This window comes from Nesoenas mayeri (assembly GCF_963082525.1).
Source record: "Nesoenas mayeri genome assembly, chromosome: W".
NCBI lineage: Eukaryota > Metazoa > Chordata > Aves > Columbiformes > Columbidae > Nesoenas > Nesoenas mayeri.
Window position 1 is genome coordinate 7,547,298 of NC_137553.1, and position 23,494 is coordinate 7,570,791.

At 40.4% G+C, this 23,494-nt stretch overlaps 1 protein-coding gene across 2 annotated transcripts in view; it reads right to left on the bottom strand.

Moving 5' to 3' along the window:
• LOC308051438 (transportin-1-like) overlaps window positions 1-23,494 on the bottom strand; it is an 84,474-nt gene that overhangs the window by 19,406 nt on the left and 41,574 nt on the right. For both annotated transcript variants that reach the window (XM_080361866.1, XM_080361865.1), the window contains exons 6-11: window positions 20,573-20,706; window positions 11,022-11,103; window positions 10,181-10,303; window positions 5,175-5,293; window positions 1,357-1,417; window positions 527-695 (exon numbers count right to left, since the gene is read on the bottom strand). In XM_080361866.1, the coding sequence (XP_080217992.1) occupies window positions 527-695; window positions 1,357-1,417; window positions 5,175-5,293; window positions 10,181-10,303; window positions 11,022-11,103; window positions 20,573-20,706 (688 nt within the window). The remainder of the gene's footprint in view (window positions 1-526; window positions 696-1,356; window positions 1,418-5,174; window positions 5,294-10,180; window positions 10,304-11,021; window positions 11,104-20,572; window positions 20,707-23,494) is intronic.

The window sequence follows — 23,494 nt, forward strand, 5'->3', positions numbered from 1 at the left end:
TTGATCCGTAAGCTTCAAGGCACATTCATCTGTACTACATCTGAACTACTGGTAATAGTTGTCAAAAGCAGTATGTTCAAATGGAGGGGAAAAAAAATCAAATACACAAACCAGATTTAGAGGGAAGAATTAAGTAAAAGAAAGCATTATTAAGCTTCCTCAAGCTAAGAACAATGTGTAAAACTTTTTTCAATAATGTAATGTTAGACAGGTGATCCGTGATTTCGATTATCTCGTAGAATTAAAATTCAAATTCCAAAGCTGCTGTTGAATTGCATTCAGCAGATGTTATCAGCTCTATCAGCCATATTCAAAATAAGCTTACAGATAGCTAGCTTTTGTCAGTACAGTTACATAGCCAAAACATCACCTGAAAGTGTCCCCCGCTTCCCCAACCACCAATTATATCAGCGGATAGTTCTTTTTCTATTCAAAAGGAAAGCCTCAGTATTCCTATATACAAACTTTTTACTGTATTATGCAAGTAGATATATTTTAAAACATTTTAGATGTTACTTTGACGTACTTAAATTCCAGTCAGAAATAGTGTCATCATCATCATCATCATCAAGAACGTCGTCATCATCTTCAATACCATCTTCTTCATGTTGCTGAGCTACTGTCCGTGAACGATGAAAACGAGGTCTTATGTCCTGTTCACTATCTGGAATAGCTTCATCTTCTTCAACATCCCCCTGTCATCAAAATGTTTGATTACAAAAACTACTGCAACTATATTGCTCATGGAAGTTAAGAATGTATTGTAAACTTTACTTCAAGATTTTATAAACATTTGAAAGATTCACATCTGCCTAGCTAACTAAAATGGCCATCGTTCCTGCATTCTGCTACAGTATTTACCAGAAAAATGACAGGAAAATAGAAGCAAGAGAGGTAAGCTCACACAAAAGCACAAAGTATCTTTCTTGCTAAGATATTATGCTTGATGGAAGGGAAGTAGAAGGAAGAAGAAATAGAGAAATTCTAGTACAGAGACATTGTAAAATGTTGTGAGGGGAAAAAGTTGTGCAGTTCAAGCTAGAAGGTCATTAAAATGAATTCTGATCATATTTTTAAGGTTCCGGTGCTGCAGTAATTCATGGGTAAAAGTATCCCATCTCTGCCAAAGCTGGGTGGGAGGGGACAGGGGCAAAGCAGGAAAGCCCACAGACTATTTTCCAACAAACAGAGCAGCAGTTGCATGTAGTTTTTGGAACAGCACACCTTGCCCAAGAAAGCTAAATCTCCATTGAAGAGATGGCAGACCAAATCTGGTCTACCAGTTCAATCATTCTGATTGACAAGTCAGAAGCTAAAGACATATTCTTACTGAGTATAAAAGAAATCAGTGCTTACCTTCAAGAGAATAATATCAATCTCTGAATATTTCATACCATTTACCAGCACAGGTATCAGTCTACAAAGAAATATTGATACATGTCAAGAAGGAAGACCCTGGTAATTACAGGCCTGTCAGTCTCACTTACTGCCTGGTAAAATTATAGAGAAGGTTATTCTCGGAGTTACTGAAAAACACGTGAGAGACAATGCAGTTATTGGTCATAGCCAGCATGGGTTCACAAGGGGAAAGTCCTGCTTAACCAACTTAATTTCCTTTTATGACAAGATCACCCATCTAGTTGACCAAGGGAAGCCAGTAGTTGTGGAGGTTTTGGATTTTAGCAAAGCTTTTGATTCTGCCTCTCACAGTATCATTCTGGACAAAATGTCCAGCATACAGCTAGACCCATAAGTGGTAAGTATGGCAGATGCACTTGACACACCCCCCCCCCCCCCCCCCCCCCCCAGCCAAACCAGCAGCAGTTTGGTCCAGGCTCCAGAGGACATAAAGGCCTGAGCTGCAGCCAGGCCAAGAACTCCTTCCAGGAGACCCACAAGGAAGCAGAACGGCACACTGAACACCAGTAACTTGTGGGCACAGGGAATCTCATGCATACTTCTCCTACTGTATGCAATTGACTACAAGTCAACCACTTCATTCTATAAATACAACAGTCTGGATGAGCCCACTTTGAGCTCTCCCTGCTAAATAAGTGAGCTGTATGGCAATGGTTTTACTACTCACAGGTCACTGGACAAGCCCAATTCAAGTTCAATATTAATCATTTAGCTTAAGTAGGTGCACACCAAATGTAACAGATTATTTAGAGATATAAGGTTGTATGATTTTTAATATACTCTTTGATTTGTGTTACTTGGTAGACTAGATTTGCTAAAATTTTAAGCTCGTAATTACCAAAAGCAACTGCAGACTACACTAAACACCTGCAAGATAAAGTCTAGCTTGCATTTTGCTGGGAAAAAATGGAATTGACTGGGAAAACAATGATCCAAGGCTAACACAGAGACATCACAGACATCTGCGAAGCGGGGCCTATTTTTGCACTTTGCTGAGAAGAAAGGATTTATCCAGACAAAGCGGCACCTTCAAGGATATGGACCAAAAACAATGTCTACAACTGAACAAAACAAAGGCCCACATGGAGTCAGGGAAAAAGGGTCCAATGGGGAGCAAAAGGAGCAAAAGGTGGTGAAATTTTGCTGTTGGACTGGATCTTGGTGTGAATGGTCTGTAAAGATATAAAAGTTTGTAGTTTTCTATGCTCGGGCAGAACTCTGCGCAGGTACCCAGCTTGAGCCAACCCTTCTGCTATTCTACTCCATTAAATTTTTTATTTTCTGAGAATCTTGTCTCCTGAAAGTCTGCTCTGCATATGGTCATAAGGCCTCGCCTGAAAGTTTGCTGCTGGAGTTCTAAAATACAGACTCCGGAGCGAATGGTTATCAGGGAAAGAGGAATCCTGACAGTTTGCACCATGACGGATACAGCCTCGCCTGAAAGTTTGTCTCCGAAGCTCCAAGACAGCCCCTGGAGTGAACGGTTATCAGGGAGGGAAGTCACCTGAAAGTTTGCTTCGTGAACGGATACAGGCACATGGAGAGAAGGTAAGCAGCATTCAGCTTGGCATATTTTCCCATGCAATAAATAATAGAGTGAACCTGCCACCAAACTCTTTTAAGTTGCGCTTCTCTTTAAGAAATCTAAACATTGTTCTGCAGCAAGCAGAACCCTAAAATCACTCCCCCGTGACAGTAAGTGATTGGCTGGTGGGTCACGCTCAAAGAGTTAAAGTCACCAGTGGGGTTCTCAAAGGGCCAATTTTAGGGCCAGGGCTCTTTAATGTTTTTATAAATGATCTGGACACAGGAATCGAACGTACATTAAGTAAGTTTGCTGATGATACTAAACTAAGAGGACCTGTGGACTCCCTCGAGGGTAGAGAGGCCTTACAGAGAGATCTGGACAGACTAGAGAACTGAGCAATCACCAACTGTATGAAATTTAAGAAGAGCAAGTGCCAGATTCTGCATCTGGGATGGGGTAATCCTGGGTATACTGTCCAACAGTACTGATGTATAGCAAAAAAAAAAAAGAAGTAATACTAGGGGATAAAAAGTCAAATACTGCACATAAAACCACATTCACTACAAAAATAATACCATAAAAATAAAAATATATATTACAAGCTAAATCAAGCTAATACTGAAATCACCATGGACTGACCCATCACCAGTGACAGACTCAATCCCTGTATATTCTGCAGCTGAGGTGTATTGTTTCTGAAGGTACTCAGGCCAGCAATAATGTTCACACATCTCAATGGCATGTTACCTTCTGAACTTTTAATGAAAGAATAGTAAGTATTGGAATTAACACCCACTCATTGACATTTCTGCAGCATACTTCATGAAGTATGCAGGAACTATATATTTTATAGGAAAGCCTACAGGAACAAAATGGAACAAGATATTGAACAAACAGGTTTTTAGAAGATCTTGTCCCACTTAATCTAATAAAAAGGAATTTAAGATTATCATCAAGTATTGGCAAATTTATATAGCTCCCTAGTCAAGAAGGACTCACCAACAAGTTGCTTTCAACAAATATGACACTGAAAGATAAGAGAGATGTAACGTTACTCTTATTTGTTTTTCTAGAAATTTAAAAGCTTCTTAAAAAAACCCCACAACAACCGAGGATAAAGCTCTTCAATGCCAATGTTCATGTAGGCCAGAAGAGGTTTAAGTTTTATACTGATAAGGTGACTAGTATTAATATGTGTGTTGGGAAGGGGGTAGGTAGAATCAAGAACTGTGCTATTGTTCTTTTGTCTTTTGAGCTATAAGAGTAGGAGTTAAGTAAAAACATTTTAAGACTTAAAAATAATTTCTCATATCATTGGTTCTCCTGTTTTCAACTCCTATTCCTGTAGTGCTACAGGTGTTTTAATCTCAATTCTCTGCTTTCTAATTCCTTATGAAAACTGAAATTTTTACACCCCACGCACACTTTTTTTTTTTTTTTTTAATTGCTATACATCTAAAATGGTCATTTTTGCTGAAAAGAATGTGTCTCTTCTCTCAACATCTTGACTGGAAGAAAAGAATCATAGACAGAACTACTCTAGTATTTTCAAAAACCTTCCATGCATATGTCAAAAACAGTCTCAGTTTTCTGGGAACACTGAAGAATTCTTTTCCTATTGCAGAATTCTTCAGGTTAGTCTGAAAAAAAAGTTATGAGCACTGCTGCAGACATGCAGAAGTTTACATCTCAAACATGGATATTCATTCCTGTTCAATCAAGGATCTACATTTTAAGGCTTAGGATACCTTTTTGAAACTTAAATAACTATTGTCAGTCTGAAGAAGTATGAAGAAACACATTATAATACACACTTTCTTCAAGTTTAAATTGTAGTGGCAACTGATATGAAATTGAGTCCTAAATCTAAATGATCTTGTCATTTTGTTATGTTCTTCATAAAGATAGGGAACCTTGGCATGACTATGCACATAGAAGCATTGCACAAATATGCTCACAATTATTATAACTTTGCAGCCACCTGATGCTTAACAGGCTGTTAAGCTTGAGGTAAAGAACCAGTGACACAGTTTAGGTTGTTTCTGGAGCCGAGTCTTTTCAGTGACCTCTGTGATACAGCCATTTTTAATATGCACAAGAACTAGCTATAGGAAACTCCTTCTAATCATACAGCAATATAGATACGGTCTCTATAAGAGTAACCTGGAACAAGTCAACTGAAGTTTAAAGATGACTATAACTAGGAGTTCTAATACTTAATACTTACTTAGTAAGATGCCGACATAACACATCTTTACAAATTGGCTGTTCAGCCAAAGTTAGCCAAAACTCGCAAGCCTCCAAAGCCACATTTTCATCTTGGTCCTGGGTCCTTTGAAGCATATACTGCACAATATAAAAAAAAAAAATCACTTATATAAGATATATTTTAAGTGCCCAGAAGAAGCTATTAACATTTCAAAGTGTGTTTGCAAAATCAGACTATGCTACCAGAGTAATTTTGTTTCTTTGGGGCAAGGAGAAGAAACAGATATCAGAGACTACTTAAGGCTATGGTGAGAATAAGCCAAAAGCCACATTTCTTAATGCTAGATGATTAAGATTCTAAGATTCTTCACTGCTTAAGTGAGAACATTATTACCAAGAAACTATTGACAGAGACCCAAGACAATATCAACAGTTTCTGGAGAATAATAGTTTCGCCCCTTTGAATAAAAAGGTACAACTATACACTTAGTACTTATTATATCCAGTACAATAAAAAAGCTTCCCTTTCAAATCTTGATTCCTTGACAGGATGCAATTAAGTAGAATGCAAAACAGGTAAAAAAAATCTCACTTTTTTTCTAGCATGGATGGTAATTCAGAGATTCAGTATCAAATCTTTAAGCTTGCTGTTAAAATTTAAAACCCCTTTAAACAAAAAATAATCAGATACCTGCACAAAGAGAAAGCCTAAGTATACCACAGCCACGTCAGTTTCTTACACACAACTGCAAAAACAATTTAGGGAAGATGCCTGCAATTTCCAAAATAGCAATTTCTGCATTCTTCCATGCCAGCCCTTATTTCTGAAATAGTTGGTTCTTCCACTCATTTTAGAAGCCTCATGGAAGTCCATGCAGCTATCTTTCCTCACACATGGATTTAAAAAAAAAACAAAGGAAATCCTTCTTCAGAATATCATTTTATTCTCAAAATGAAATAGAATGAGGTGACCTATATAACCCTTATGCATTTCAGGGATGCAAGATCTGCCACAAACACATCCCTTCCAACATAACTGCACTAAAGTACAAGTGTTTCCTAAAGGGTCACTACTGTGATTAAGAGCTCACAGTAACAGAAATACTGTTCTAAGAAGAGCTGTCAACAGATTACAGCTTGGAAAAGTTGAAAACTGTCCTTTCCATTGCAAGCAAGGCTCCATTTATGCACCTAAAGTGATATGGCATTTTTCCCCAGAGGGCTCGAAAATCCACTATTTTGTTGTATACAATTGTATCACAAAGACAAAACCAGAATGACAAAAAGAAATCTCTGTTCAAAGTGCTCCTCACACTGTCATTTCCTAGAATCATAGAATCATTTCAGTTGGAAGAGACCCTCAGGATCATCGAGTCCAACTCTAGCACTAAACCAAGTCCGTAAGAACCTTGTCTAAATGCCTTTTAAACACCTCCAGGGATGGTGACTACACCACTTCCCTGGGCAGCCTGTTCCAATGCCTGAAAACTGTTTCCATGAAGAATTTTTTCCTAATATCCAACCTAAACCTCCCATGGTGCAACTTGAGACCATTTCCTCTTGTCCTATCACTTGCTACTTGGGAGAAGAGACCAACACCCTCTATGCTGCAACCTCCTTTCAGGTAGTTGTAGACAGCGATAAGATCTCCCCTCAGCCTCCTTTTCTCCAGGCTAAACAGCCCCATCTCCCTCAAACTATCCTCATAAGACTTGTGCTCCAGGCCCCTCACCAGCTTCGTCAACCTCCTCTGTGCACTCTCTAGTACCTCAATGACCTTCTTATGATGAGGGGCCCAAAACTGTATGCAGTATTCAAGGGAGGGGCGTCACCAGTGCTGAGTACAGTGGCTCAATCACTTCTCTAGTCCTGCTGGCCACACTATTCCTGATACAAGACAGGATGCTGTTGGCCTTTTTGGCCACCTGGGCACACTACTGGCTCATATTCAGCCAGCTGTCAATTAACACCCCTAGATCCCTCTCTGCCAGGCAGCTTTCCAGCCACTCTTCCCCGAGCCTGGAGCGTTGCCTGGGGTGGTTATGACGCAAGTGCAGGACCCAGCACTTGGCCTTGTTAAACCTCATCCAATAGGCCTCAGTCCAATGATCCAGCCGGTCCAGATCCCTCTGTATGGCAATCCTACTCTCCAGCACATCAACACTCCCCCCAATTTGGTGTCACCTGCAGACTTACTAAGGAGGCACTCAATCCCCTCATCCAGATCATTGATAAAGAGATTAAACAGAACTAGCCCCAATACAGAGCCCCGGGGAACACCAGTCATGACTGGCCGCCAACTGGATTTGGCTCCGTTCACCACAACTCTTTGGGCCCAGCCCTTCAGCCAGTTCTTCATCGAAGAGTATACCCACCCAGGCCATGAGCTGCCAGCTTCTCCAGGAGAATGCTGTGGGATACATCCACAGCCTTTCCCTCAACTACTAGGTGGGTCACCTTGTCATAGAAGGAGATCAGGTTGGTCAAACAGGACCTGCCTTTCATAAACCCATGTTGACTGGGCCTGATCAGAAAGTTCTCTTGTATGTGCTGTGTAATGTTACTCAAGATCATCTGCTCCATGACCTTGCCCAGCACCAAAGTTAGACTGACAGGTTTGTAGTTCCCTGGATCATCCTTCTGGCCCTTCTTGTAGATGGGCTTCACGTTAGCCAACTTCCAGTAAATTGGGATCTCCACAGTTAGGCAAGATTGCTGATAAATAATGGAAAGTGGCTTAGTGATCACCTCCATCAGCTCCCTCAGCACCCTTGGGTGTATCCTATCTGTCCCCATAGACTTGTGGGTGTCCAAGTGGTGTAGCAGGTCGCTAACCATTTTCCCTTGGATTATTTGGGCTTCATTCTGCTCCCCATTCCTGTCTTCTGCCTCAGGGGGCTGGGTACTTGGAGCACAACTATTTTGACTATTAAAGACTGAGGCAAAGAAGGCATGTAGTACCTCAGCCTTTTCCTCATCTTCTGTCACTATGTTTCTCTCTGCATCCATCAGGGGATGGAGATTCTCCTTAGCCTTCCTATTGTTGCTAATATATTTATAGAAACATTTCTTGTTGCCCTTCACAGCAGTAGCCAGGCTCAGCTCTAGTTGGGCTTTGGCCCTTCTAATTTTCTCCCTGAGCAATCGCACAGAATTCTTGTATTCCTCTTGAGTAGCCTGCCCCTCCTTCCAAAGGTTATAAATTCTCTTTTTATTCCTAAGTTCCAGCGGCATCTGTCTATTCAGCCAGGCTGGCCTTCTTCCCTTCTGGCTCGCCTTTCCACACATGGGGACAGCATCCTCCTGAGCCTCTAAGATTACCTTCTTGAAGAGAGACCAGCCTTCCTGGACTCCTTTGTCTTTCAGGACTGCCTCTCAAGGGACTCTGCCAACCAGCCTTCTGAACAGGTCAAAGTCTGCCCTTCCAAAGTCCAAAGTAGCAGTTCTGCTGACCACCCTTCTGACTTCCTAGATTGCTTCCTCTCTGCCGTGTTTTATTTCCAGCAGACATCTGGTAGGTTGAAGTCCTCCACGATAAAAAGGGCTAGTGATCAAAAGACACCTCCCAGCTGCCTGCAAAATATTTCATCTGCCTCTTCAACCTGGTTGGGTGGTCTGTAACAGACCTCCACCAGGATGTCCACCTTATTGCCCTTCCCCTTGATTCTCGCTCATAGACACCCAACCCTATCATCACCCTCATCATGTTCCAGACAATCAAAACACTCCCTAACATACATGGCTACCCCACCTCCTCACCTATCGCTTCTCAAGCGTTTATAGCCATCCATTGAAGCACTCCAATTATGAGAGTCATCCCACCATGTTTCTGAAATGCCAACTTTATCGTAGTTTTTCTGCCTCACGATGGTTTCCAGCTCCTCCTGTTTGTTGCCTATGCTGCGTGCATTCATATAGATGTACCAGCCAGGCCATTGGTTCTGCCACCTTTCTCTGGTGAGAAGCCCTAATTCCTTTGTGGCCATCCTCAAGTGCTTCCACAGTTTCTGCCACATCAATAACCCTTGTGTTTCTCTTACAAACAAACAAACAAAACCAGAACAACAACAAAAAAAACCCCACCAAAACAAAACAAAAACCACCAAACAACCCCCAAACCCAACCAAACAAAAAAAACCACCTCAAATACCAACAACACCTCCTTGTTCTCTGTTAGATGAGAACATGTCTGCCAGGGTTGGTGTCATGGAATTCCAGACAACACATAGGAAGACTAGTCAGCAAGCTAAGGCTGTCACAGGTCACCTCAATTTTATGTTTCTCTAATGCCTTTGTCCAGGAGCAAAAAAACCCATTTTCTTCATGTTGTCTGGACATAGCCCTTATGGAATTTGACACTGGGTTATGACCCACTTGTTCACATGAAATCTGCATGAAAAACATACTGATCTTCACTATATTTCCAGTCTAGCAAGTAGTGTATGTAAAGGCTACCTAGAAACTGACAGTATTTCCCAGAAACATGGAAGTTAAAACTCAATCAGTTGAGCAGACAAAAAACAGCTGATTTGCTCTCTGGTAGGAAAGTCTGAACTAATCTAGAATAATAAAGGTACTATCAAATGACACTAACCTCTACAACTGAATGCAATAGCAGGCAGCTTCGTTAGTAGCTAAAAGAGCATCTCAGCTATATAAAATAACATTCCTTATCTTTGTTGTGGTCAAAAGATCCAAAAAAAGGTGACAGTTTCAATGTGTAAACTGTAGCAGTATCAGCACTAGAACTAAATGATCTCACTTGTGGTCAGTCACAGTATAGCTGATCCTGGTGATTTCAGGATCAATTAACTTAATGAAGAAGGAACAACTGCCATATGCATTGTATGTTAAATACAATGTCAAGTTGCTAATTAGCTAAAAAGAAACTTTCATAACTTCAATCTTGAAGGAAAACAGAGTAGGCAAGCGCAAGAGGAACATACCTTTTCTGATTAATGCTTTTATTATTATTTCTGTAACCCAAATCATGTTTCAGCATGCAATCTAGGAAATGAGACTCACCTCAACTATACTAATCATATGAGGAAGCAGGCGATCCATTCGAACTTCCAGCAACATTACCAGAGCACGGCAAACATTTTTGCGTACTTCAGGCTCCTCGTCACCAGCCAGTGCAAAAAGATTCTGTTGGAAAGTAATACCAGTTGAAAAGCAACAATTCATCTAGTTTAACTTGTATTTAAATTGAAATTATTGGCAAACTAAAGTATGCAAACATGTACTTCTGTACCTTCCCACCCCACAACTCGGAATGCCATATTATTTCTTAAAGACATACGGTTTAGCAAATGAACTCTTTAGACTTTCAGTGTGTATTGTTACCCAATATTTTTATCATGTGTACATTAGACACAAAAACATTATTTCCTGATTTTTTTTTTCCCTAAACATTAATGAAGTTCTGAAGCTAGAAAACTCGTTCAGGATATAACAGCAGCAAATAAAATACTCTAGATAACCCAAAACATCACCCTTCTAATCCACATTCAGTAGCAGTATTCAGAGAGACCCATCATCCAGACTCAGTGACATGATGATCCCCGTACTGAACTCTCCATCACAGGTGACAGACTGCTGCCAGTACCTTTATGCAACAAGAGTTTCCTCTGTTTATGAAAAGGAAGCATCTTTCAAAATACTATTTCTTGGGTTGGGAGAGTGCTTAGACTAATCTGAGTATAAGCATACAGAATGAACTTCGATCCATGGGGACTGAAGCTAAGAATAGGAAGCCAGTAATGTGAAGTTTGAGGATAGTGGTGGTTGTAAAACATTATTCAAAGCTCTTGATAAATCAGATATGTAATTTGACTTAACCTCCCAACCAAGAATGCACACTCACCTCAATAAAAGAATCTATGTGTAACATAAGAGCTTGAGTTCTGCTGATGATAAATTGATTGACACATGCAACAGCATGAGACCTACAAATGGAACAGTTAAAATATATATTTTTCATTACTTAAACATTTTCTAAACTGTATATAGGCATCAAAAACATTAGGAAGCAAATCACATTGTCCAAGCATCTTCTAGAGGCAAGAGGGAATAAATCTGCACATCTATATTGTTACAAAAAAAATTACTAAACCACATTTTTCTCTGATATATCTAATAAATAATTTAAAATAAAGTATTCAGTAAATAAAAAACAGAGCAGGATGACTATACCTGGCACATTTGTTCCAAACAGTATGTATTTTTTTTTCAGATTACGATTATTTATCTTCTTTGATATTAACAATTCCATACAAGTCAACACAATGAGATTTTAGCACACCCTACTTGGTTGCTAAGTATCCAACTGCCTTTGCAACATTTTTAGTATTTAATGAGACCAATATGCATCAGTAATATAGTTGTAACTTAGAACAAATGCACACTTGCATTAGGATACATACTAAAACACTTGTGGTAGGAACATACTAAAAGTGAAGAATTAGTTTTTCTATTCCACTTATGCAAAGCCATTACTTACAAGTCTTTTTCATTCTCAGAGATACGAAAGCCAAATTACATAAGTAAAGATACAAGGTAAAGCTACCTTTAAAAGTCTTTGAAAATCCATTCAAGTATTTTTACTAACCTAACTCCAAATGTCTAGTCTGTTCAGACATTTCTTGGAAGACAGTCTCATAAAACAGTGTTCAAAAGTTGTCTCTTGACAGATTTAAATAAAAAGTATTTTATTGACACTACTAATATTCTTCATACTTCAGCACTATGTACTGAAACCAGGCCATGGGTAAACAGGTGATCTGCTTTAAAGTTGAAACTGGTTTAACTATCTCAAAGCCACAAACAAACAAAAAGTGAAAGACTGTTTAATGTGATACGGAAAAAAGGAGGGTTTTCTCCACCTTTCTCAGCTCCAATGAAGTAGTATATTAAGCTTATCTTTCCACAAGTGCAAGTTCATGCTTTGCTATATATTTTTCTTAGTGTGCATCTATTTTAGGTGAGTTTCTAAATCTTATTTAAATCCTATCATGATATATTCCTAGTTATACTCTTCCTTTTAGTCTTCACCATCTACTACTGTTGGCAATAATTGCCACCTCCAAGTTGTAGAATCTTTCAATATGATTTTCAAACAGGTGTTCAAAAACACATTTCACAAAATCACACAGAATAGTTGAGATTGGAAGGGACCTCTGGAGGTCTTCTTGTCCAATGCCTGCCCCTGCGCAAGTAGGTCCACCTAGAGCCACATCTTGATGGCTTTTGAATATCTTGAAAGACGGGGACTCCACCACCTCTCTAGGCAACCTGTGCGAGCACTTGATCATCCTCACAGTAAGAAAAAGTGTTTCCTGATATCAAGACAGAACCTCCTGTGATTCAGTTTTTGCTCATTGCCTCTGCTCCTGTCACTGGGCACCACTGAAGAGAGTCTGGCTCAGTCCTCTTCGCACCCTCCCTTCAGGTATTTATATACACTGATAAGATCCCCCCAAGCCTTCTCTTCTCCAGGCTAAACAGTTCCAGCTCTCTCAGCCTTTTCTCACAGGAGAGATGTTCCAGTGCCTTCATCATCTTCATGGCCCTTCACTAGACTCTCTCCAGTAGCTCCATGTCTCTCTTGTGCTGGGGGGCCCAGAACTGGAAACAGTATTCCAGGTGTGGCCTCACCTGTAGGGCGAGGGGAAGGATCACCTCCCATGCTGGCAACACTCCAGCCCAGGATACCGTTCACCTTTTTTTTATGGCAATGGCACATTGCTGGCTCATTTCAGGGTAAAAGCTACTGTTCTTGTTGATAAATATTAGCAATAAAAAGTTATTTATGGAATTTTTCTTCTATCCTATACTTCTGTTACTTTGGAGAGATTAAGACTATTAAAGTAAGAAGATGTTGAACCCATTTAATTTGATCCAGCTGAAAGATAAAGAGCTTTCTAAGCTTTGGTGCAGTTAAAGCAGAAAAATATTTTTATGCAAGAACTCGGAAACTAGTACCAGCAAACAATTTTTTACTCTCCCCTTGATGCAGTCATTACAAAAATGAAGGTGAGATAGTTCTTTATAATAAGAACATGGAATTTTAACCACAGCACTGAAATTTTCATAATAATATGCAAAATCATAAAAGAAACAGTTTGATTTTCAAAGTCAGACAGATTCTAGATTTGGAAGATGTATAAAGAGGTGAGGCTGATCTATTAACTAAGCAGATAAGTGTGAAAATTAGTGATGCATGAAATATCCGGCCTTCTCTTCTCACATTTGCACATGCAGGATCATTTAAAAAAACTAAGTGTGGGAAATTTGAGGGATTTTCTTGAAGCTAATGTGTGGATGGGTTTCTATTAGATGGAGATTTATTTTTGAACTAGTCAAAGGAATTTCAAGGCCAGCTCAAAAGCTGAAAACAGGACCTGCTGTGGGAGTGAGGCAGTTCTACAATAACAGGGCCTCAACAAGACGTAAAACAACAGACCTATTAGCAGTGAGACTCAGATGCGTGGACAGCTCGTGAACATGGACAATATCCAATCAGCTAATGCATACTTGGAGCATGGATGTGTGATCAGGAAATAACTGCATATATAAGGAGGCTTGTTTCTGTAATAAATGGCTTCGCTTGAATTCATATTGGATTGTGTGGAGTCCATGATTTTTTGCCCTCGCAAGTGGTGATTCCGACGTGATCCATAAGGAGAATTTAAGGAAGGGGGAAGACCGCTGCGGGGAGCGAGCCCCAGGCTGGAACGGCTCAGCTGGACCATGACTGGGACGCAGTCTGCGGGCTGCGTGACTCCTGATTGATCGCTACAGAAGCGACAGAGGAGGGATAAAGGATCCGATATCGTTGCAATGGACACCCAAGGAGGTGAGCAGCTGGGGGCGAGAGGAGATGCGACAGAATATATCTAAAGAAGAAGAAGAAATACTGCGTCTCCTCTCGCATATTCTCTCTATGAGAGGGGTGAAGTATGAGGAGAGTAACCTCAAAAGACTCTTAATTTGGTGCGGAGGCAATGGGTTTCCTGCTGATCTGTTAGAAGCTTTTCAAATACAGACTTGGGAAAAAGTTGGAACTGTGTTGTGGAAGGCAATCAGTCGCAGTGAAAAAGATATTCTCGGCCTTGTAACCGCCTGGAAACTGATAATTACTACACTGAAGCAACTAAAACCTGAAAAGACTGTTATGAGCATTAGTGACTCAAAACTTAAACTTGAACTTTGGAACGATATAGGGCAGAAATTATGGGATAAGGTCAGCAATGGAGATAAAGAACCTAAATCATTACCAACTACATGGAAGCTTATAATTACCACCTTAAAACATCTTAAGGCTGAATGGTCTGCTGCTGCCAGAATTTTTGCAGCATTGCAGCCTGATAAGTATCCTGAAAGTCACTGTGAAGTTTACCCGGTTCGTGTCTTTGATACCCTCCCTATTCCATCCCCTGTTGTGCCTTCGGCACCCCTGGTACAGCAGTCTGGGGCGGGGGGGGGAGGAAAAATGCCGAGCGGGTGGCCTCCTGTACCACTGCCCAACCCTGGTGAGAACAAGTCCACAGGATTGGAGTCAGACGATTTGCCCAAAGAACCTGTAAAAGCTGAGAATGATAAAGTCGTAAACAAGTGTACTGTCAGTCCTTTTACCCATATTTATCTGCCCTTACCGCCTTTTAACCCTCCAACTTCCATGAGAGAGCAGGAGTCACTGGATAAGAACTGGACAACAGAACTGCGTGACAGATTAGATCAGCTAATAGGGAGTGAAGCCAGCAGTCGGCAATACAGTCATGCTGATCGTGATGAGAAAGGGGGTGCTCCTGGGGACTCAGGTTATACGAATAATTATGATGCTAGAAAGTATTGGCGAGAATGTGCCCTGTTCCGAACCCCCCTGTTACTAATGATTCTCCAGCACCATTCAAGTCCGCATTATCTGATGACTCGTATGAAGATGAGGTTGTGCAGCATTTTTTTTTTTTTAAAGTTAAAGAGTATGTGTACGTGTTGCCCCGAGATCAGATAAAAACCATGAAAGACTCAAGCAAAATTAGACCTATGCAATGTAACAGCTATAGATCATTTAGGACAGAATGATGGGGACTCGTTGAAAGGGGCAGGTATCCCACAATTCTTGGAACAGACACTAATTGGCACACCACAATTACAGGCACTATTAGTTTCTGAAATCCTGAGGCAGTCAACAGACCTTGCATACCAAGCTATGATAAAGGTGCCTGAAACCAACAAAGCAGCCAAATCTTTTATAACTACTTTCAGGGTCCCAGTGAGAATTACATGTCATTTAATGACCATCTTCAAAAGGCCATCAATAAGCAGGTTGAAAACTTAGAAGTTAAGGAAGCACTGGTGTTGAAATTAGCAGTAGAGAAGGCTAATGTTTGCTATCAACGTGTTATCTGCGAGTTTTACAGTACATATTACGTGCTTCTGTGTATTGCGTCTCTGAAAATCAAGCAGCTTGCCAGGAATGTGAGTTAAATGTTTTACTGGTTCTTGTTAGAATTGTTTCTTTGTGGTATAAGTACACCGTAAAAAATCTTCTCCCCACTTTTCCCACTCGCGCTGCAAGCAGCCCTGTGCTTCCCCCCTTCCCTCCCTCTTCTCATGCTTTTTACTTACGAGATGGGGTCAGGAATGACTGTTTTCAGTCGTGTTCCTAAGAAATCGGTATTGGGAGGTGTTTTAAAACATAGGAAAGCACTTGGAAATATGAGGAAGGAAGATCTTGTGAAATATTGTAATTAATGGCGGCTGCTGTATAAGTTAAATGAATGGGAAAAATGTCCGGAGAATAGAACCTTGAAGTATAACACTTTGTTGCAATTAATGTTGTTTTTAAGGCGAGAAGACCAGGACAAAATAAATCTCTACAAGAGATCATTAAATCATTTCAGACAGTTTTACAGGCGGAACGGTTAGAACTTCAACAAGCTGAGAATTAACTGATATCACACAGGTCATAGAAAACTTGCTGAAGTCTGCAAGATGCCTTCCTCATTAACCTGTTTTCTTTGTAGGTATCTGTTTAAGAATATTACAGGTCTTTGTCTGTTATATAGTACAGTAAGTTCAAAGACTATTAAATCATGAGAATCTGTCAACTCAAAATGTGCGTTTTCTGATAATACAGAAGATCATGAGTAATTTAGTTACTTACTGCATGAATGTGATGATAAGATTTTGTGTGTAATAGCTGTTACTTTTCTTTCTAGCATGCTAGCTTTATTGCAACACCCAGACATGCGCAACTCTGTGATAGGCTGTGTCTCATCTCCATGTGCTGGATTTGGCTCTTTTGTATGCACACCAATTAAAGAATCCTGGTTTTGGGATAACAGTTGTAGAGCACCAGATGAGGCACTAATAAAAGCCTTGCCCAGTCCAGCTTGCTGCGGCGGCGGGGGGGCAGGTGCCGATTGGGCTCCAGCGCGCACTGACCTGTTTTGTCAGGGAGACCCAGCGGTGCCTCCACCCGACTGAGCAGTAAGCGGTTCAAAGGTGCAATGCAAACGATACTGTACTCAAATGTGGCTTAAATGTGGAATTCTGGGGTTTAATGCTGTATTGCAATTAATGTTGTTCTGCAGAACTTTGGAAAAAAATGGGCGAAGTATGGTATTGTACGTTAATTTGCTAATTTTGAGACCAGAAAAGAATTTAAATTGTTCAATTCTGATTCGCATTGAAAAGAAAAAAAAAAAAAAAAAACAAAAAACCAAACAAAACAAAACAAAAAACAGAAACAAAACAAACACCTAAATGCTACGATCGATGTGAACTTGGTATTGTATGAGGTTGTATTTAAAAGTTGCTAGAATATGAACTGATTTGGATCGAGGAAAATGGAATAATGGATTGATGTTCAATATACTGTTCTTTGACATCTGTAAATTGTAAAAGGTAAATGGGACTGAGGAATGTAATGACTGTTGAGCTAATTGGAATTGCGTATAAAGTGTATTATGGTTGGAATGAAATGGGAAAACAAAAAAGCAAAATATCCCAGGCCTGTGTCAAGCTGCAAGATAAACTCAGCTCATTGAGGAGTTTGCTCACTGAGGAGTTTGCCAGAGCCTCCCACTTCGTACCAGCGATTATGCCACCTGCATGGCCTTGGCTACATCTGAACTGCAGCAAGAAGAGAAAGAAAGAAAAAAAAAAAAGAAAAAGGAAAAACCTGGTTGCCCTCTGCTAAGCAGAGAAAGGAGGGCTTTACTCCCCCCGCTCTGTCTTTTATTTTTTTTCCCTGAAGTGTTATCATCCATCCTTGTTGTGGCACTGCGCTGCTTCTCGGCTTTGAATCAGGGTTTGTTGGTGCTGTTTATTTTTGCTTCAGTCTTGTTTCTTAGGTTTTGGCACATCTGTGGAGAGAGCTCATCATTTTACCTCCTTGCCGAAGTCAGTCTTTTCACACTGGTCATCTTTAGGGGGTCAGAGTGCTCAGTGCTTCTCTGGGTCAGACTGGTACTAATTTGGGTGTGGAGTGGAGCCAGACTGGTTTGATGTGGAGTTCGAACTGATTTGTTTTCATGCTGGGCTGGAGATCCTGCCATCTCAGATGGGGGCGAGAGGGAGGTTTTATTCCCTCCCCCCAGCAACGTTACTGCTAGAGAACTGTAATACTGCATGAAGGAGTCTGAGGGTTGAAATTTAAAGGCATTGCCAGTGGATCCATAGTTCTAATGAAGCTGGGAAATTAAACCAAAATTTTTTTTAACAGACTTATTCTGTGGTAACTAGTTGTAAGAGACTTCTTAATAAATTCACCGTGCTAGCTTTTGAGGTCATGGGAGAGAACAAAAGAAAAGCTGTTTTTTGAGACCAATGGAATGCCAAATTTGGAACAAAGTTTTACCATATGAATTCTTGTATTTGCCAGAAAGCCCTATACCTCTCTTGGGTCAGGATTTGTTAAGTAAATTCTAAGCTCAAATAACGTTTTCTGAGAATTCTGTTTAGTTGCATGTCCTACAAGAAGCTGCTTGGATGGTGCAGATCTGCTTGCTGCAGGTGAGAAATCTCCAAGGAAATTTCAAATGCTGTATTTCCACTAATATTAACAGCCAATGTTTCGATAAAGCAAACACTACACTGATAGAACTGAAACAGGACTTCAATCTGGTAAGGGAAAACAATATCCAAGAAATATGACAGCTACAATTGAGTTAGAAACTTTGAGGAATGAATTTATGACAACCTTACAGGCTGACTGCATTCGATTGGACTTGCAGATTTGTCTGTTTATAGCTACAACATAGAAACAACCTGTGGCTATTGTGGGACAGTATGATGAGAATGCTAACAGACTGACAGACCGATTGTTACTCTGATCAAGAAATGCAGGGAATTAAGTCTTAATAGGCCATGATCCTTTTGTCATGTATGTACCATTTGTGATATTTAATTTAGATTTTTTTATTTACAATCTATGTCCTTGTAAATTGCACTAGCTGGTTTTCTTAACAGCACGGCTTTTGGCATCCATAAATGTAAATTGCTGCAGAACCTGCAAGTCTTTAACATCAGGTCATAGGCCATACTTGTATTTGGTCTGATCCTACATACTTGCACAGTTTTTGTTGATGGTTCTGGGAAGTCTCATAAAGCTGAAGTGGTTTGGTGTGAAGATAACAATTGGCATCATTCTGTAAAAATTATTGAAGGTTCAACCCAATGAGCAGAACTTGGCACAGCTTTACATTACTTAGAGCTTTTTAAGGAGGAACCTCTAAATTTGATTTGTGATTCTAAGTACATAGTCAAGGTCCAACGCAAGTATCTGATTCCAAACTGGTTTGTTTTTTGTTTTTTTGTTATTGTTTTTGGTTTGGTTTTGGTTTTTTCTGTTTTTTTTTTTTTAACAAAAAGGGGGGGAAGTAGGGAAAACACCACAAAACCAATTGTCAAAAGCATTGTATGTGATGAATCACTTAGATATAAGTGGTGCAGCCCAAATTTGCCCTGTGATGAAACACTTTGCAAGTATGACCCAAAAACATGCTAAATCAGAAAGAACCTACGTTAATTATGGTCAAATCACTAGTTAATGGTCAATGGAAAAGGCCACATCAATTGATAACCTGGGGAAAAAAGTTATGCTTGTGTCATTACAGGCCAAGGATCAAAGTGGATTCCCACTAAATGGGTCAAGCCATGGCTGAATAAAGACAACAAAGATTTAACAGATGGAGACGGACAGGAGGGAGACAAGTTGTGAGGACTGTTTCAGATGTAAACCATGGATCCTAATTCAGTGTTATAGATGCTCACAGACCTGGTGGTCTAGAAGCCTGTTAGCAAGCAGGTGGTGTACCTTCTGTGGAGAATGGTAATTCGAGCAAACAGCAGGAGAGCCAAGAGGGCGATATTACACTTAGATAGTCAGTACAAAAATGAGGTAAAATTATGAGACATTCCTACCATACTATCTACTGCACTCTTTCTCCCTAGTCTAGCAGCTAGTAAAGCTTTAGGAGACATGTCAAAGTTAAGCTATTGGTCTTTTAAACAGGCTAATCTAACTTCTGAGATACTAACTCAATTAATAGTAGATGTTGATGGTATTAGGCATACTACTCTACAAAATCGCACAGTTATAGATCTTTTACTTTTAACACTAGGTCATGCTTGTGAAGAATTCAAGAGAATGTGTTGTATTAACTTGTCTGATCCTTCTGAATCTATTCATAGTACTTTAGACAAACTAAAACAGCACGTTAATAAGATTGTCATAGTAGAATTAAGGTTTGACAAATGGTTTAAAAGCTTGGAAATAGGTGGGTAGTTGTTTGATCTTATTATGTAAGGCTTAGCTACATTATATGTAATTGTAATCACTGTTATTAATCATATGTTGTACGCTGCAGCGTATTTCAAAGATGATTCAGCATGTTGTAAACAAGGCCTGGCTGGTTCAAAACCAAAAAGGGGGAATTGTGGGAGATTTGAGGGATTTTCTTGAAGCTAATGTGTGGATGTGTTTCTATTAGATGGAGATCTATTTTTGAACTAGCCAAAGGAATTTCAAGGCTACCTTGAAAGCTGAAAACAGGACCTGCTGTGGGAGTGAGGCAGTTCTACAATAACAGGGCCTCAACCAGATGTAAATCAACAGACCTATTACCAGTGAGACTCAGGCGCGTGGACAGCTCGTGAACATGGACAATATCCAATCAGCTAATGCATGCTTGGAGCGTGAACGCGTGATCAGGAAATAACTGCATATATAAGGAGGCTTGTTTCTGTAATAAATGGCTTTGCTTGAATTCATAATGGATTGTATGGAGTCCATGATTTTTCGCCCACGCAAGTAAGTATGTTTTAAACAGATCTACAAAACATCAACCTCGCTGCTCATGTAAATAAGTTTTTAACAGGTAACTTCAGTACAACACCTAAACCTACCTTATCTTTGGACTGCTGTGCTTGAAGAACTGCAAGAATTTAGGTATCATAATATTGAGTGGTCGGTCCAATACATCGCTATCTAAAATTTCAGCAGAATCTTCACATATCTTCTGAAGAGCACCAAATGCACCCTGTTTTTCAAAAATAAATAAATCAATCAAACAATAAATCAGTCTGGTTTTTTACATTTGAATAAAGCAACATTTTAAGTTTTGTACAGAACACGTAATTTTTAGCACAATACCACAGTAAATGTAGCTAATTAACAAAGTAAACGTAGCTAACTAAATATGGAGTTAAAACATCCTTAAAGGCTTTTTATTTAAGCACTTTATACTGTCATCTGTAAGCTCTCAAGCTGAACGAATCTCTAATAGATAAGTGGTAATTTTAACTTCAGCATTCAATGTTCATTTATTCAATCATATTTTTAAAAAGCTTATGAGCAAGATCTTCTTTTAAAAACAAATGACAAGTTGCAGAAGCATCCAATTTAATTTTATATACAACTTTATTTCCTTTCATGGTTTGTTACAGGGCAAAACAGAACTCTGGACATGATGGTAAATATGAGTTTCATTTTCAAGTTTTTTTTTCTTAAGAAAGCAGCGCTAAAACACTATATAGCAGCATGATATCTTGGACCACTGTCATATCTCTAAGGAAGTAAGAGGCCAGCATGGAAATAAGGAACCCCAGTCAAACCCAGGTGGAAGAAGGATGTTTATGTCATGTGGAAAAAGGGACTACCTGGGAGGAATACAAGGAGGCTGTTAGAGTATGCAGGGATGCAGTGAGGAAGGCCAAGCTCCACTTGGAAGCAAATCTGGCTAGGGATGTCAAAGATAACAAGAAGGGCTTCTTCAAGTATATAATCAGCAAAAGGAAGGTTAGGGAAAATGTAGGTCTGCTGTTGAATGAGGATGCCCTGGTGACAGATGATACAGAGAAGGCAGATTTACTGAATACCTTCTTAGCTTCCATCTTTACTGCTACAACTGGCCCTCATATATTCCAGACCCTAGAGAAAGAAGAGAAAGTCTGGCAAAAGGAAGACTTTCCCTTGCTTGAGGAAGAACAGGTAAGAACTTGTTACACAAACTGGACATCCACAAATCCATGGGCCCCAATGGGATGTGCTAAGAGAGTTGGCAGATGTTATTGCAGAGCCACTCTCCATCATCTTTGAAAGGTCCTGGAGAACAGGAGAGGTGCCTGAGGACTGGAGGAAAGCCAATGTCACTCCAGTCTTCAAAAAGGGCAAGAAGGACGACCCAGGAAACTACAGGCCAGTCAGCCTCACATTCATCCCTGGAAAGGTGACTGAACAGCTCATTCTGGACATCATCTCCAAGCATGTGGAGGAAAAGAAGATTATCAGGAGTAGTCAGCATGGGTTCACCAAAGGGAAATCATGTTTGACCAACCTGATAGCCTTCTATGATAGTAAGACTGGTTGGGTAGATGAGGGAAGAGCAGTGGATGTTGTCTACCTTGACTTCAGCAAGGCTTTTGACACTGTCTCTCACAACATCCTCATAGGAAAGCTCAAGAAGTGCAGGCTGGATGAATACACAGTGAGATGGATCATGAACTGGCTGGATGGCAGAGCTCAGAGGGTTGTGATCAATGGTGCAAAGGCTGGTTGGAAGTCTGTAGTTAGTGGGGTTCCCCAGGGGTCAGTGTTAGGTCCTGTCCTGTTCAACCTGTTCATCAGTGACCTGGATGAAGAGATTGAGTTTACCGTCAGCAAGTTTGTTGATGATACCAAACTTCGAGGAAGGGCTGACACACCAGAAGGCTGTGCTGCCATTCAGTGACATCTGGACAGACTGGAGGACTGTGCAGAGAAGAACCTGACAACATTCAAGAAGGGCAAGTGTAGGGTCCTGCACCTGGGGAGGAATAACCCCAGGCACCAGAGTACAGGTTAGGGATTGACCTGCTGGAAAGCAGCACTGCAGAGAAGGACTCGGGAGTTCTGGTCAACAACAGGTTGACAGTGAGTCAACAATGCGCCCTTGTGGCCAAGAAGGCCAATGGTATCCTGGGGTCCATTAAAAAGAGTGTGACCAGCACATCGAGAGAGGTTATCCTCCCCTTCTACTCTGTCCTGGTGAGGCTGCATCTGGAGTACTGTGTCCATTTCTGGGCTCCCCAGTTTAAGAAGGATAAGGAATTACTGGAGAGAGTCCAGAGGCAGGCTACAAAGATGATTAGGGGTCTAGAGCACGTTTCTTTTGAGGAAAGACTGAGAGAGCTGGGTCTGTTCAGCCTGGGGAAGGCTGAGAGGGGATCTCATCAATGTTTATAAATATCTCAAGGGACGATGTCAAGAGAATGGGACCAGACTCTTTTCAGTGGTGCCCAACGATAGGATGAGGGGCAATGGGCACAGACTGAAGCATAGGCAGTTCCATCTGAATTTGAGGAAAATCTTCTTTTCTTTGAGGGTGACAGCACTGGAACAGGCTGCCCAGAGAGGTTGTGGGGTTTCCTTCTCTGGAGACATTCAATGCATTCCTCTGCAACCTACTCTAGGTGAACCTCCTTCAGCAGGTGGGTTGTACTAGATTATCTCCAGAGGTCCCTTCCAACCCCAACTATTTTGTGATTCTGTGATTATTTTATACAAAATGCTTCACACACTTATGGAGACAGCATCAATTAAAATTGTGTGACCACAGATTTTTATTTTTTAAAAATGAGACAAGACTTTTTTCCAGTTGAGCTGTTATTTATTTTCCTTCATAAACACTGAACAAAAATGTTCATTTAATACTAGCCTGATATAGCAATGACAGATCACAGAATCACAGAATGTTAGGGATTGGAAGGGACCTTGAAAGATCATCTGGTCCAATCACCCTGCCAGAGCAGGAACACCCAGATGAGGTTACACAGGAAGGCGTCCAGGCA